Genomic DNA, 15,335 nt, shown 5'->3' with positions numbered 1-15,335 from the left:
CGAGACTTAAGCGCCGAGGCCGGCGGGTGGAGGGAGCGGTGGGAGGAGGGAGGGGCTGGCCCTGGCGCTTGGTGGTGGCGGCCGCCATTTTGCCGCGGCGGGTCGGGTCTGGCTCGGCGGGGCCTGGTTAGGGATCAGCATCCGGGTGGGAGGGGTGGGCGACGCGCCGAGGAGCACCGGCGAAGGCCGCGCAAAGGGAGAAGTCGCTCGGGAGAGGCCTGGGGGCCGCGGATGGCGGCGGATTCTCTCCGGCCGAGGCGGCGGCGCTGGGGCTGAGGCGGCGGCAGGAGGAGGCGGGGCAGGAGGCGCCTCCCCTCCCTCCTCACTCCTCCCCCCTCCCACCCAGGTAAGATGGCGGACCGGCCGGGGCTCTACTCCTCTCGCTCACACCCACCTCCCTGGAGGGGTGCAAGTCTCTGCTTCGAGTCGGGAGGGAAAAGTGAGGAAACAGATAAGAGCGCGCGCGTGTGCCTGGTTGCCGGGGGTCGCGCGCGCGCGCGGCCTTTTACCTCCCCCGAACCTTCCTCTCTTCCATCGGTCATTTCCCTCCCCTACCTATAGAGGGCGCACTAATGGAGAGTGGTGGGGCGGGAAATAAGAGAAAGGAGCCAATGTGGGAGCCGCACGCGCTTACCCAGCCAACGGCCGCTCTCAATGCTGGCCTATTATTACTTCACCTATCGCCCTCCCGCCCCTCCCGTCACCTCGTTTCCTCGCGCGCCGCGAAACCGACCAACCAACGGCCGCCTACTTCTCAGCGGGTGGGGGAGGGGCGAGCGGGGATTCTCGGGGGACTAGGGCGGGAGGGCGAGGGAGGGAGGGAGGGTTTTGGGGGAAACCGGGGCGGGGTCAAGGGGTCAAAGGGAAAAGGTGGGAGGGAAAGGGTGACAAAGGGGTTAAAGGGTGGGGGGAAATCAAAGGGCATCGAACTTGTGCTGAAAAAGAAAGAAACTAGGCGTCAGAGGGGGAATCGCTTGTGATTAGGGTGCAATGAATGAATAAATGCAGGATTGCGAGTACAAGGATTGATTTTTAGCGGGGCGCAAGGGTTCTAAGAAATGGTGGCAAGTTCAAAGGGTATTAGGGTATCATCTGGGACTTGAGCAGTTGCACTGCTCTAGGGTTTGGGTGGCTAGTGATAATACTTGAAAAGTTGGGAAGGGGTTGCAGTTACTTAGCGCCATCAAAGTTTTGCAAGAAACCAGACCAGAAATAAGTGAAAGGTTAATGTGGTCATGGAGCCTGAGGAGGGGCAGGCTGAAGCACAGGATGATAGGAAGGGAAAGGAGGCTGTAGTGAATGAAGAGACCACAGTGGAAGGACCTCCCAATGAGGCAGAGAGAAAGATAACTGGATTGTTTCCAGAGACAGGTGTGGGACAGGGAGAGGCTAAAGACTCAGAGGCAGAAGAGGAGGCTGAAAAAGAACATGAAGCACCAACTACTGGAGAGTTGATGGAACCAGACCAGGATACATTTGGACCCTTAGCAAAACTGGATAGGGGGGTGGCTGAGCATGCACTGAAAAGAGAAGTGGCATTAGGAATGTCTGGGGAAGAGGCTGAGGAAATTATTGAACCATATCTGAGAAAAGCAGAAGAGTTGGAGACAGTGATTCTTGAGGAACTTCAGCTTAAGAGTAATAGAGAGAAAGAAGAAGTTGAAGAGTCAAGAGAACCAAATCAGGAGGAAACCAGTGTTTTTGGGAGCCCAGACGAGAGGGAAGCTGAGGGGAAGACTGGAAAAGGAATGGATCAGCAGGAGACTCATGAATTTATTCATGAGGAAGAAACACTGCTTGGAGAGGGTGAAATGGTTCTAGAAATGGGGGGAAATTGGACTGAGGAGTTGGCAGGGCCGGACCACGGGAAAGAAGAGGATTTGGTAGAAGAGGACCATGTAGATTCTGGAGAGAGGGTTGAAAAGGGAGATGAACAGGAAAAGTTGATGGAACTGGAAGAGAGGGAAGCTGAGGCAACTGTCAGGGAAGATGAGGCAGTGGGGGAGGCTGAAAAGATGCCAGAGTCGGTGGAGGTGGGAGAGAGTGACAAAGAAGGCGAATCAACAGATAATCATGGAGAAATGGAGGAGTTGTCAGGACTGGGTCAAGGGGAGATCCTAGAGGTCACTGGAAAGGAAAAGGATGTGGCACCTGCAATTGACTATGAGCAAACTGAGAAGGTGCCAGATGTAAATGAGAGAGAGCTAGAGGAAGTGACTGCAGAGGAAGATGCAATATTAGCAAGGGGTGAGGAGGAGTTGGTAGGACTAGGTCAGGGGGAAATTGAGGTGTTGACTGGAGAGGAGGAACCAGTTTTGGGTAAGAGGGAGGCGGAGATGACTGTTGGACCAGGTGAGGAGGGACTTGGTGAGGAAATTGAAAGGGAAGACAGGGTATCTGGAGTAGATCAGAGAGAGGCTGAAAGCATGATTGTGGAAGGAGATTTGGCATCATCAGAGGGTTGGGGGGAAGTTGAAGACTTGGTGAAGTCAAGCAGGGGAGAAGCAGAGGAGGTGGCACCATCAATGGATCAAGTTAAAGCTGAAGTCCTACAAGAAGATCTGAGGGGGTCAGAGTTGGTGATTGCTGAGGGAGAGGCAGGTGCAGCTGAGGAGAAGGCTGAGCATTTGGTGGTGGCAAGTCAGGAAGAAGTTGAGGGTAAGACCGAAAAAGAAAGTATGGCATCAACACTGGATCAGGGATCACCAAGAATAGATGAAAAGCAGGCAGAAGAGGTGGCTGCAGAGAAAGATGTGGAATCAGTAGAAGATCAAAAGCAAGTTGAGGATTTGGCTGGGATAAGTCAGGGTGAGATTGGCAGTATGGTAGCCACAGTGGAGGAAGGGGAAGATAAGAGGGAGGCAGAGGTGGCAACTTCAAAGAGAGATGTAGCATTTATTGAGGGGGAGGGTTTGGTAGTGACAAGTCAGGTAGAGACTGAGGAGGTGACTGTCAAGGAGGATATGATACACGCGGCTCTTGATGTGGCTGAGCAAGTGATAGGAGCAGCTCAGAGGGAAACAGAAAAGATGAGTGCAGTGGGTCAGGAAGAAGGAAGGAAGGAGGCGGTGGGAGCACCAGTGAGAGTAGCTGGATCACAAGAAGAAACTGGAGGCCAGGAGGAAGAACTTGTGCAAAGTCAGGAGATGGGGCCTGGAGAAGAGGTGAAACTAGGAACTAGTCAGGAGAAAGTTGGAGAGCTAGCAGAACCAGAACAAAGGGAGACAAAAGAGCAAGTAGGACTTGATCAGGGAGAAGCCAAGCAGTTGGGTTCAACTGAGAGGGTTACTAGGGAGGAATCTCGAGAAATAAGAGAGGCATTATTCAGGGATCAGAGTGATACTAAGGTGCTGGTGGAACCATTTCAGGGGCCAGTAGTGGAGGTTACAAGTGTAGGTGAGATTGCGTTGACTGAGCAGCATCAAGGTACTATGGGAAGAAAGGTATCCTCTCAGGAGAAGACATTAGTTTGGAGCCCAGAATTAGAAGAACAGTTGGGAGGACCAACTCAGGAGATGGCAGGCGTGCCTTCCAGGGAGGGGATATTGAGTCAAAGGGCAAAACCAAGTGAAGAAGATACCAGAGTCACCTGGTTGGCATCTGATACGAACCTGGCCCAAGGTCAAGTGGAAACAAGCCTGAAGGTGGCTGAATTGAATAAATCAGGTTCCTCAGTGCTGTCATCACATTTGTCACAGCGCACTGCCATAGGAAGTCAAGAGGAACGTCGCAAGTTGAAGGGGAAAATAATTTCAGGGTTGGCAGGATTACGGCAAGGGCCAATACTGGTACCACATCAAGGGGCAACACGCTCATGTGGATTCCGTCGTGGAGTGCTGGAGCACAGGGCTCCAGGGTTGATTGTGACCAGTTTAACAGCAATGGCTCGGCAAAAGGGAATGATTAAGGAGGCTCGTACGCAACTGGGAAAGGATGAATTAGATCAGAGGGAGACACGATCAGCTGAATTGAGGTCTCGTGCAATTAGGGTTAAAGTAGGTGAGCCGGTGGTTATGATGGGGTACAGAATTGGACGGGAAGGGATGTCATGTTTCTCTGAGGCAGATAACAGGATAGAGAGCTTTCAGCAGGTTCCTGTGATGGAGGAGGCAGGAAAGGGATTTGATCAGACCCCAGCAGAACCACAGAGGCAGGAACAGATAGTTAAGGAGTTGGAGATACTGGCCAAGGATGTTGATGACAGAGCAAGGCAACATCCAGAAGGAATGTACTTGCCATGGCTTGGTAGGCCACTGACACAAGATTATTCGACAATACGACCAGGTTCTGGTTGGACTGCAGGCCTTGGGTCCGGGCATGGACTTTCTTTAGGGCCATTGCGGGCTGGAATAAAAGAACGAATAAACATGATGGTGACAGGTCAGGGAGCAGTAAAGTCAGCAGGACCAAGTCCTGAGCCACCAGTGTCTGGGATGGGAAGAAGGGTGTATGGGCTTACAAGCCACTCAGCCAACGTACACTGGCTGAAGGACGTGTTGGGATCTAAGCAGACAGTGTCTCGACTCTCTGTAACAGTTCATGGCTCAAAAGCAGACAGTCCTGACTCTATGGCAGAGAGACGAAGTCCAGGCCTGTTAACAGGAAAGCAAGAGTTGAAAGATTGGCGGGATGGGGTAATGGGAATTGCAATTAAAAGGTACAATGCCATGAGGCGGGCAATGTGGGGCGAAGGCCCAGCTGGTTTGCATGTGAAGGGAGTGAAGGTGGCTGAAAGTCCCATTGATACTATTCCATTGAGTTCTGTTAAGACTAGTTCCATTCTGGGGCAGGTTGAACAGAGGGCGCTGAGGCTGGCACAGCATGTGGAGGGTGAGGCTGTGTCAGGATTGGAAGTAGAAGGGCAGGGGCTGGCTGAGAGGCTGAAGCAGGATATGGAGCCAGCAGGGTCAGGCCAGGGAGGTAGAATTACAAGGTAACTGGGTTAAGTGTGGAGTGAGAGGGAAGGAACAAAAGGTTTGGGAGATAGTGGGTTATTTATGAGCTAGGGACAAAATTGAGCTATAGAAGCAGAGAGTTAATAGGATGCTATAGCAATAGAGTTGAGTTGCAAAATCTCAGCTTGCAGGATGAATGGGTTGTAGATCTCTCTCAAAAGAATGAAGCCAAGAAGGGAAGTAAACTTCCCTGGGATAATGATATGAGGGTGACGTGCAGAATATTGACGCTTCTGAAGCAAAGGTGGGTACATTGGAAGCAAAATAAAAATAATTTATTATTTATACTCCACTCATCTAGCTGGGTCGCCCCAGATACTGAGAAGATTTTGGGCTCTGGATACCTAGGCATGGGAGTGAGTGAAAAGGAGACTGCTAGACAACTCAGAATCTGTAAAGTGGATGGGAAAGTGAGATAATTCTAGTGGTTCACCAAACTGCACCCCAAACAGGTTCCTGCCTCTTTTCATAGGCTTGAATTTGGTAGCTGGTGCATACAGTAAAACTCTCCACCGTAACCCGTGGGCCGGCTATTCCCATGCTGTCTGCGTAACAATAAAAGAGAGACAGGGTTTGATCTACCCTTTGGCAGAGTCGTTCAGGGTCCCAAGAGCAAGTTTGAATGATCCTTACCTAAAGGAATAGGTTGCTGTGCATCTACCACACGCGCGCACACACAAAATGTTCTCTGGACTAACGGTTCCATTTTTTTTCAGGTGTAGTATTCCCCAGGAAAGCGAAACCCTGGAAGTTCAGCCTGACAAGCAAGAGGAGTTCGCAGCTCACGCAGGTACAGGTGAAACTGAATACCATTGGGGAATTGGCAACAGGGTTTTAAGCAGGAACATCAAGCAAATCTAAATCTTTGGCTGTTTTTCTGAGCTCAGTGTTGGATTTATTTTCTTTTCAAAATGCTTTTTCTGTCACCAACATCTATATTGATGGGCCAGAGTTTATTATGTACTGGAATCTGGCTTGGCCACAGCTAAACTTAATTTGCTTGTTGAGATATGATGGAGGGATATAAAAAGCAGCTCAAAGGAATGAAATAAAATTTACAGTATCTGTTCATAGCTCCCCTGGAAATTTTTGGAAAGTCTAGGCATTTAGTACTAAACAGTAGAATATGTATCCAGTGGAGAAAGATAGGGGAATCCTCTACTTGTAGGCAGGGTTTACATCTTTTATGTCTAAATATTAAAGTTTTAAATGCAAACTTTGAGAGAAAACATTTTTTCACATTACCCAAACATTTATTCTGTAACAGAAAATGTTTGCTTGTGTGTACAAACTTAGCAACGGAGATTTTCTAATGCTGTTGTGTTTTTGATAGCTACTGTGTTGGATATATTAATTTTCTACTGGGTTCTGCCACCAGATCTCTTGTATATCGTAAATTGGGAGAGGCTAACCCCCAGTTTGGGGGGGCCTGATCCGGCTCCCAAGCAAATTTTTCTGGGGCTGCCCTGATTTTGGCAACAGCAACAAAAAAGGAAAAAAGAACCCCTCCTCCCTTCACTGTAATCATTAATCAAATCATATTTATACTCACAGCTTCTTTTTTGAAAAAAACCTAGTGAGAAATGAGATTTGATCAGCTGGGAACTGTTTGGTTTACATTTATGCTCTTTAGTTAATAGCTGCTTTTAAGGTGCATTACTTTCCTTCTTTAATTTTTAGTGCTTTAGTCCTTTGTGTTAAAGGAAAGTAAAATTGTAGGCAGAGGGCATGCTAATGTCATTTTGACGTTTAATTTCACTTCCTCTGAAAATCTTCCTTTAGGTTGTTCTTGAGTGGGTGTCTTTCAGTTCTTTTCAGTCTGTCTCTGATCACAATGCGACTGATTCCTCTTCATGAATCTCTAGATAATTCTGAGACAGGCAGTCCCGAGCGCAGGCTGGGCTGCCAAGGAACCCAGGAGCTGGACGGCTCGTCCCAGTGGCTGGCTGACCAGAATGAGGCCGGTTCCGAGCATGCACTGGAGCAGGAAGCCAGCACTACAACCGCAAACGAAGCTGTTGGGACGAGAGGCAAAGAGCAAGAGAGAACTAAAATGCAGAGCAGTCCTCCCCAACAGCAACATGCGCTGCACCCACAGGTAGAGTTGGAGGTGAGGGGAATCCCAGTGTAAGGCCCTGTGTTTTGAGGCCGCTTACTGGATTACAGTTTTTCAAAGCACTGTAGTTCATTAGGGGTCTTCGGAATGAATTTTGACTGCTTTAATGAAGTATGTGGATGAGCGTTGTACTACAAAGAGCATCTGTGAGAGTCAGAACAAGGGATGCTCTTCTCTGATACTCTACCTAGACAAGCTCCCCAGAGCTGTTGGGTTCCTTTAAGGCCACAATAATAATTTTCTACCCTCGTTTGTCTCCTCTTGTTCATCTCAGACTGCATCGGACAGAATGACAGGCAGTAACCCAGTGTCACCAGCCTCCTCGGGCTCACCTGCCTCAACGGGCAGCATCTCACCACCACATCTCACCCACGACTCCTCGCTGGACAGTCACCCAGGTTTTGATGTTCCCAAGACACAGAACAGAGCCCTTGTGTCGCCCGGGATGTACACCTCCCCGGACCCTGCAAGCATGTGGGACAAGACACACGCGGAGATTGCTGAGCAGGCCAAGCATGTAAGCCACGCAGGGTCCAGGGATCATTTGGCCCCTTCTGCTCTCTTGAGTTGGGCACGAACATTCGCAATCTAAGTTAACATTCTGTTTAGCTTGTCGTTCCAAGCTGCAGTTCACAGGGATACAGTGTTTTGGGCTAACTGACTTGGGGGATGTATTCCAGGAGGCAGAGATTGAAAACCGCATCGCAGAAATGAAGAAGGAAGGGTTCTGGTCCATGAAACGACTGTCGAAGGTGCCTGAGCCAGTCCGGCCCAAAGTGCACTGGGATTATCTTTGCGAGGAGATGCAGTGGCTCTCTGCTGACTTTGCCCAAGAGCGCCGATGGAAGAGGGGTGTTGCGAGGAAGGTGAGTTTGATGGAAACAGCTGCCAATCTCCAAACATTTAACCCATCTCTTTCAGTCAGTTTTCACTCATGCATTCCAATCTCTGGGTTTAAGGGCATTTCATAATCGTGCAATTTTGTAACACCTCAGGCTTGTGGCTTGTGCTGTTGCAGAAAAGCAATATAATATGTGTGCCCCTAGGGTTTCCATCCACTTTAGTGAAGTGGAGCTAGCTCTTCCCTACGACCCAGATTTAGGAAGGACTGTTTAGAGCCGTGGAAATCTGTGAAGACTTCTGATTATTAACATGATCCTTCTCTCCTTTGTTGCTTGCAGGTGGTGCGCATGGTGATCAGACACCACGAAGAGCAGAAGCAAAAAGAAGAACGAGCCAAACGGGAGGAGCAGGCCAAGCTGCGCCGTATTGCCTCGTCCATCGCCAAAGAGGTCAAGCAATTCTGGAGCAACGTAGAGAAGGTATGTGAGGAATCTGTCTGGCATCATAAAAGCAGCATGCAGGCCTTGCTCCTGAATACAGGAGCCACACCTGGAGCCAGGTGTCTGGAGCTGGTTGCCTCTACTCTGCCTAATCAAAAATACTGTGGATTCACCCATAGAAGGGTTGAGTGAATCTCTTGACTTCATAGTTTGTTGGTGGAATTTCTCTAATTAATATATGCGTATAGGTAAACGTGTGTGTGTGTATATATACATATATATAGATATATACACACACACATATACATACATGCATACACTCACATATGAATGACTTCATTTAGACAAAATACATAAAGTATAACAAACCAGAATTTCAAACACATAAAGCATGCAGTTAGTTGGAGGTTTTGTCTGTTATATATTTATGTCCAGTCTCATTCATTCTTCACTTCTGCATTCGTATTAAAAAGGCGAGGCAAATTATACTCTTGTTTATTCTCCACAGCAGTGAAATGAATTGTTCTGCTCTGTCTCAAAACATCAGTTGCTTTTATTACTTGTAATTGGAGTTACTGTTCCAAATAACTAAAGTGGGGTTTCCTGCTTTTACATGAGTAACAAAGTGCTTTTTAATAGCTTTGAAAAATTTGCAAGGTTAAGGTTGCAGAGAAAAGAGTGGCACTGTGTGCACAGGGCTACTGAAGACTTAGAGAAGATAGTAGCTCTTTGCTCATGTTGCCTTTAACTCAAGAGCAAGTTCTAGCGCAGCACATTCTGCAGGAATGAACTTGGAGACTTCCCCCCTAAACTCTTTTTTCCTCAGGTTGTGCAATTCAAGCAGCAATCACGTCTGGAGGAAAAACGGAAAAAAGCCTTGGACCTGCAGCTAGACTTTATAGTGGGCCAGACAGAGAAATACTCGGACCTACTGACCCAGAGCCTCAATGAGACCTTTCCAGTTCCCAGCAAGACCGGTGGCTCCCATGCGGGCTCTACTGCCTCTAGCCCACCGCACCCCAGTCACCTCACTGAGGATGAAGGTCAGAAACTTAAAAGTCTCAACCCTTTTCTCTGAAACTGCCCAGCCCCAGCCCATCCAGGGCTAGCTCAACACGGATACCCCTATATGGCTTACATCCTATGAATGTAATTGCAGGGGGGAACTTCCAGGCCCATTCCCTCCTCCTGCCCAACCAAACATGGTAGAATTGTAATGTGTGCTTCTTTTGAGGAGAGACTGTGTAAGCCCCAAGGAATTGCGTCTGACCACTCCCCTCTTCCTTCTCTGGCAGATGGGGATTTTCAACCCCATGACGAGTCGGATGATGAGGAGACTATCGAAGTAGAAGAGCAGCAGGAAGGGAATGATTCAGAGACTCAGCAACGGGAGATTGAGTTGCTTAAGCAGGAGAGTGAACTGCCCCTGGAAGAGCTGCTGCAGTCACTGCCACCCCAAATTTTGGAGAACTCCTTCAGCGTGCCCCCTTGTGCCTCTAGTTCTGAAAATGATGAAGAGGAGGAGGGTGACAGTGAAGAGGAAGAGGAGCAGGACGAAAAACAGACTTCCAGGAAGTTAAAGGTGTGCTGCTGGTTTATGGGCAAGTCTTGGGTTCAGATGCGTAGGGAACTCTACTTAGAATTATGCAGCTACAGAATTCAGACCATCATTCAGTCACACTTCAATGGGCATCACCAGCAGGTAGGAAAGGGACACAGTCAGGCAATGGATCAGGCTGGGCCTGGACAGGCAAGGGCCTAGCTGTAGATAGCAGGAAAGATTAAGTTAGTTGAGAATACTTGTTGCCAGATTTCTGTCCTGCTTTCTGTAACATGCACATGCACTGCTAAAGGCCTCCCATCTTGGTCTGAAAGCCCTTTCTCATACTTGGCAGGAGAAGCCAAAGCCCGTTACTCAGAGGAATAAAAAACCCTGGAAGCCCGATGAAGAGGATGAGGAGTTCACTGCCAATGAGGAGGAAGGTGAGCCTGTTATTTTGGGTCTGCGGTTGACTGTTGGAAACTTGAGGCAGGGACCAGCGCTGGAATCCTTTCATGCAGTAACACAGGGCATCCTTCCTCTTGTAGCTGAAGATGAAGAGGAAACAATAGATGCAGAAGAAAAGCTGGAAGGAGATGTGGATCACAGCCAGGAGCTGGATGAGCTGGCCAAGGAAGGTTCGGAAGCAGATGGTGGCTGGGGTGGCAAATGGGGGTCAGGACTTTCATTCCCTGGGCCCTGAACACTATTCGCTTTATTACTAAATTGTGTTTCCGAATGTCTGCTAGGTCTGTGAACCATCGTTCCCAGAATTTCTGCTCTTAAAGGGACGTAGGGCCAGGGTAAGCACCTGCCCCAACTCAGTATTGTATTTCTTGCCCTACCCCCAAGTGTTTCCAGTTGCCCTGGAACCTGTAATCTAACTTAGTAGACCAACCTTACTTGTTGGCGAACTGAGTTGGGCCTATATTGGTTGCACTATGTCTATTTCCATTTCTTTCCACAACCATGGGAAAATAAAGCAGTATTGCCAATATAAGTCTAAAAGGGGACTGGTTTGAACTGATGGACAAGTTTGGTTAGCTCAGAAATGATAACAAGTCATTAAACCCAAAACCTAGGCTGGGGTTTCCAAGATGGAACCCTCTGTTCTAATTTGTAGCTAGTTACAGAACCAGAGGGCCACTTCAACAGGATATGATCAGGGATCAGAGAAGAGAACTATCTATCTTAGTGTTTGGGCATAATCTTGTGCTTTCTTTCGCTTTGGCAGGTGAGTTGCCCATGGATGAGTTGCTACAGAAATACGCTGGCGCCTATACCTCAGACTTTGAAATGGAGGAGTCGGACACGTCATCCGAGGCCTCAGAGCCCAGCACTTCTGAGTATGAGGAAGAGTCAGAGGAAGAAGACAGCAGTAGCCAGTCAGGTATAAAGGAAGGGAATGGGTCTTGTAACTTTGGAAAGCAATCGAATCTTGTATGTAATTACAGTGGTACCTTGATTCTCAAACTTAATCCGTTCCGGAAGTCTGTTCCAAAACCAAAGCTTTCAAAACCAAGGCGCGTTTTCCCATAGAAAGTAACGTAAAACAGATTAATCCGTTCCAGGCTTTTAAAAACAACCCCTAAAACAGCAATTTAGCATGAATCTTACTATCTTACGAGGCCATTGATCCATAAAATGAAAGCAATAAACAATGCACTGTACTATAAAATAAATAAAATTAAAATTAAAAAAAATTCTTACCTGCACTGATGATAGGCATTGTTTGGATGGGTTTTTTTATCCATTTCTGCAGTCACACAATCATTCAGTAGCTGAAGTGGGATCCACACAGTCATAAAAGCGAATTAACTGAAAAAGCCTCAAAACAAAGAACACAAAATAAATAGCAAAAACAAAAACACCAAATATAAGCTCCAAATATCACCTGAGAACACTGCAGTCGGAAACGGAAGGCCAGAATTACAATGGGGGGGACGCAAAGTAGCAGCACAACAGGAAACACGGAAACGGAAGGCTTGAATTACAATGGGGGGACTCAAATTAGCGCAACAGGAAACACAAATCAGCAGCGCAACAGGAAACGGGGGTCAAAATGGAGCACGTTCGACTTCCAAAAAAAGTTTGAAAACTGGAACACCTACTTCCAGTTTTGCAGCACTCGGGTTCCAAGTTGTTCGTGAACTAAGCTGTTCAAAAACCAAGGTACCACTGTATTATCTCCTCTTTATAGCAGAAGGTATTCTTAGCAGGTGTCCTCAAGTATTTGCCTCAGTCTTGGGATCAGACTTTGTTTTTGAAGAAACGTTTGTCCCAAAAACAACATGCTGCATTTGTCTTGATGGAGATTGTGGCACATAACAAATGATTTATTGTATAGAGCAGTGTAGTTTGTAGGGCACTGATTTAAAGATGATAGTGATAAGTTGTCAGCTGCTTTTTGTCCTGACATTGCTAGTTCTTTCAGATTCCACAGAAGAGGTGGAGAGTGAGCAGGATGAAAGTGAAGAAGAGGATGCCATGGAAGGCGGGGAGGAAGAAGCCTCTGTGAGCCAGGAGGAGGACTTTGGTGTTGAGTATCTTCTGAAGCAGGATGAGGATCGTGGTGGCGAGGGAGACAATGACTCGACTCCAGCCCCAGGGCCCAAGAAGGAGATCACAGACATAGCAGCTGCAGCAGAAAGCCTGCAACCCAAAGGTTATACCTTGGATACTACGCAGGTGAGTCAGAGGGAATCTGCAGGGGATTGCACTGGAATAAAGCAGGCAAATTATATTGCCCTTCTCCCATGTAGGTTAAGACGCCTATTCCCTATCTGTTGCGTGGGACACTGCGAGAATACCAACACATTGGTCTGGACTGGTTGGTCACCATGTATGAGAAGAAACTCAATGGTATTCTGGCGGATGAGATGGGGCTTGGCAAAACAATCCAGACGATCTCGCTGCTGGCGCATCTGGCCTGCGAAAAGGGTGGGTCAGGAACTTTGAGAAGAGAACGGAGGGTGAGGATGGGCTCCTTGCTAGAAGCAGTAGATGGCATCTTAAACCTCCTAAGATGTGGAGTAACAAAATTCATGCTCTCAGTGCTTTTAGTGGTCACTGTTCCCTTTGGCAGCTTGGCTTTAACAGCTCCATTCTGGGAACAAATGGGCTATGGAGAGCAAGCTCTGGAGGGGAGAGAGCTGGATTTGCTCAGGGGAGGGCATGTGGCTGAGGAGTGAGGCACAGAGGCAGCCTTGGTCTCCAGAGTCATGGAAGCTTCTCTGCTGTGCTTGTGTGCTCCTGTAGGCAGCTGGGGCCCCCACCTGATCATCGTTCCCACCAGCGTGATACTGAACTGGGAGATGGAGATCAAGCGCTGGTGCCCCAGTTTCAAGATCCTCACCTACTATGGGGCACAGAAGGAGCGTAAGCTAAAACGGCAGGTGAGAGAACTCAGACCTTGCAGCTGGGACCAGAGATGGGTTTTGTGTCTCACAATGTAAATGATTTTAAACCTCCAGATAAGCATAAAAAGGTGTCTTTGTGGTTGAAAAAATGTAATGTTGGGTATCGTTCTGACTTCTATGGGTCCTTTGATAAAATATTTAAAAGATTTCCCTCCCCCACCATCTGTTTCTAAGTAAATCAAAAAGGATGGCTAGTCTACAAAGTGAGAAACTAGATTATTAGCATTATTTTGGGTAGCATGTACTGTATGGTGCTAAATTAGGTTTGGTGGTCACGCTGTGCTAATAAGAGATCTGTTTTAAGGAAACTGAGATGATGCTTGTGGGTAATTGTAATGCAGTCTCACAATAGAAGACATAATAGCTAGCATAATTTCCCAAAAGCACAGAAAGAAAGCATTGAAATAGTATGTGTCATATGAGTCCAGGGGATAGAGATTACCTCATATTGTAAAAAGAGGCACAAGTTGTACTCCAGAATTGATTTGCATTTGTATGTAACTATATTTGTGTGTCTATTCATTTTGGCGGGGGGGGGGGGACCAGTTGGTGAAACATGGGCAAATCATGCTATCGCATTTCTTTACTGGCACACGACAACGGAATATGAAGCCCACCTCTATAGCTCAGTTGGTAGAACAGGAGACTCCTAACCTTAGGGTCATGGGTTCGAGCCGCATGTTGGGGAAAAGATTCCTGCACTGCAAGGAGTTAGACTAGATGATTTATGTGGTCCACTCCAGCTCTACTTTTCTATGATTCTCTGAATAAGACATGTTGGTGGCTCAGTTCTTTGGTACTCCAGGAAACATAAGGTAGGGAAACCCTAAGTAGAGATATTAAAGAATTTTAGTTATTGTTAGTCTCCAAATTACCTGATAATAGTCTGGAATGCATTTAAGGCTGAAATAAGGGGTTCTTAGATCAGTATTGTTCTTAAATAAGTAGTGCAGGACCCTCCACTATACACTCTTTGGCACCTGCTTAAATTATTTTTGTTTACCCAAGCCAATTCAGACATGTAGAATGTTTCATGTGTTATATCTCTTTTGAATGTTTTTAAACATCTGTTTCTAAGTGCTTTCTATCAATATTTTTAATGTGTTTTTTATCTTTGTGAAATGCTTAGAAGTTGTTGTTTTTTAACAATCAAGTGGTATATAAATTTTGTTAAATAACTATCAAAGTAAGAAACTCAGAGAGGGCTGGAAGTTCCCTGCCACAGGTTTACAGCTGTTGAGCTTGGTGTCTCTTGCGTTACTGGTCACAATTGTAAGCCTTCACTGTCTGTACTCAGGGTTGGACCAAGCCCAATGCCTTTCATATCTGCATCACCTCATACAAGCTGGTACTGCAGGACCACCAGGCCTTTCGGCGCAAGAATTGGAAGTATCTGATCTTGGATGAGGCTCAGAACATTAAGAACTTCAAGTCTCAGCGTTGGCAGTCTCTGCTAAACTTCAACAGGTGAGGGTGTATGTGGTGGTGGGCTTGAGATCGGGGCATTGGGTGGGGAACGCCTCCCTCTCAGATGTTCTCACTGACCTGTCATATTCCTGTTCCAGTCAGAGGCGGCTTCTTCTGACCGGAACTCCTCTCCAGAACAGCCTGATGGAGTTGTGGTCCCTCATGCACTTCCTGATGCCCCATGTCTTCCAGTCCCACCGTGAGTTTAAGGAGTGGTTTTCCAACCCACTGACGGGCATGATTGAGGGCAGCCAGGAGTACAACGAGAACCTGGTGAAAAGGCTACACAAGGTGAGCGGGGTGGGGGTGAGGGTACAGAGAGCAGCTGGCATGGTTGGAAGGCGAATGGGAATTGATTCTCTCCACCTCCCCAGGTGCTGCGGCCCTTCCTGCTGCGGAGGGTGAAAGTGGATGTAGAGAAGCAAATGCCAAAGAAATACGAACATGTCATCAAGTGTCGGCTTTCCAAGCGCCAGCGTTATCTCTACGATGACTTCATGGCCCAGGCTACGTAAGTACAGAAAGCTAGTTGGGGGGAGGGAGGGATGGGGTGCT

General features: G+C 47.6%; 1 protein-coding gene across 9 annotated transcripts in view; it reads left to right on the top strand.

The window, feature by feature from the left end:
* Positions 1–149: 149 nt before the first annotated feature.
* The window catches only part of SRCAP (Snf2 related CREBBP activator protein), a 31,939-nt gene continuing 16,753 nt past the window's right edge, over positions 150–15,335 (top strand). For 4 of the 9 annotated variants that reach the window (XM_081884723.1, XM_081884722.1, XM_081884720.1 and 1 more), the window contains exons 1-17: positions 5,010–5,199; positions 5,672–5,745; positions 6,821–7,065; positions 7,346–7,588; positions 7,752–7,937; positions 8,253–8,393; positions 9,181–9,397; positions 9,650–9,936; positions 10,250–10,337; positions 10,443–10,532; positions 11,129–11,284; positions 12,329–12,582; positions 12,657–12,834; positions 13,153–13,289; positions 14,611–14,780; positions 14,879–15,071; positions 15,155–15,291. In XM_081884723.1, coding sequence (XP_081740849.1) covers positions 5,159–5,199; positions 5,672–5,745; positions 6,821–7,065; positions 7,346–7,588; positions 7,752–7,937; positions 8,253–8,393; positions 9,181–9,397; positions 9,650–9,936; positions 10,250–10,337; positions 10,443–10,532; positions 11,129–11,284; positions 12,329–12,582; positions 12,657–12,834; positions 13,153–13,289; positions 14,611–14,780; positions 14,879–15,071; positions 15,155–15,291 — 2,837 coding nt within the window. In that variant the 5' untranslated portion in view covers positions 5,010–5,158. The other 5 variants (XM_081884725.1, XM_081884726.1, XM_081884724.1 and 2 more) reach the window with 5 other exon arrangements.

This window comes from Podarcis melisellensis, assembly GCF_964234715.1.
Source record: "Podarcis melisellensis genome assembly, chromosome: 13".
NCBI lineage: Eukaryota > Metazoa > Chordata > Lepidosauria > Squamata > Lacertidae > Podarcis > Podarcis melisellensis.
This window is presented reverse-complemented; position numbering and strand designations above follow the sequence as displayed.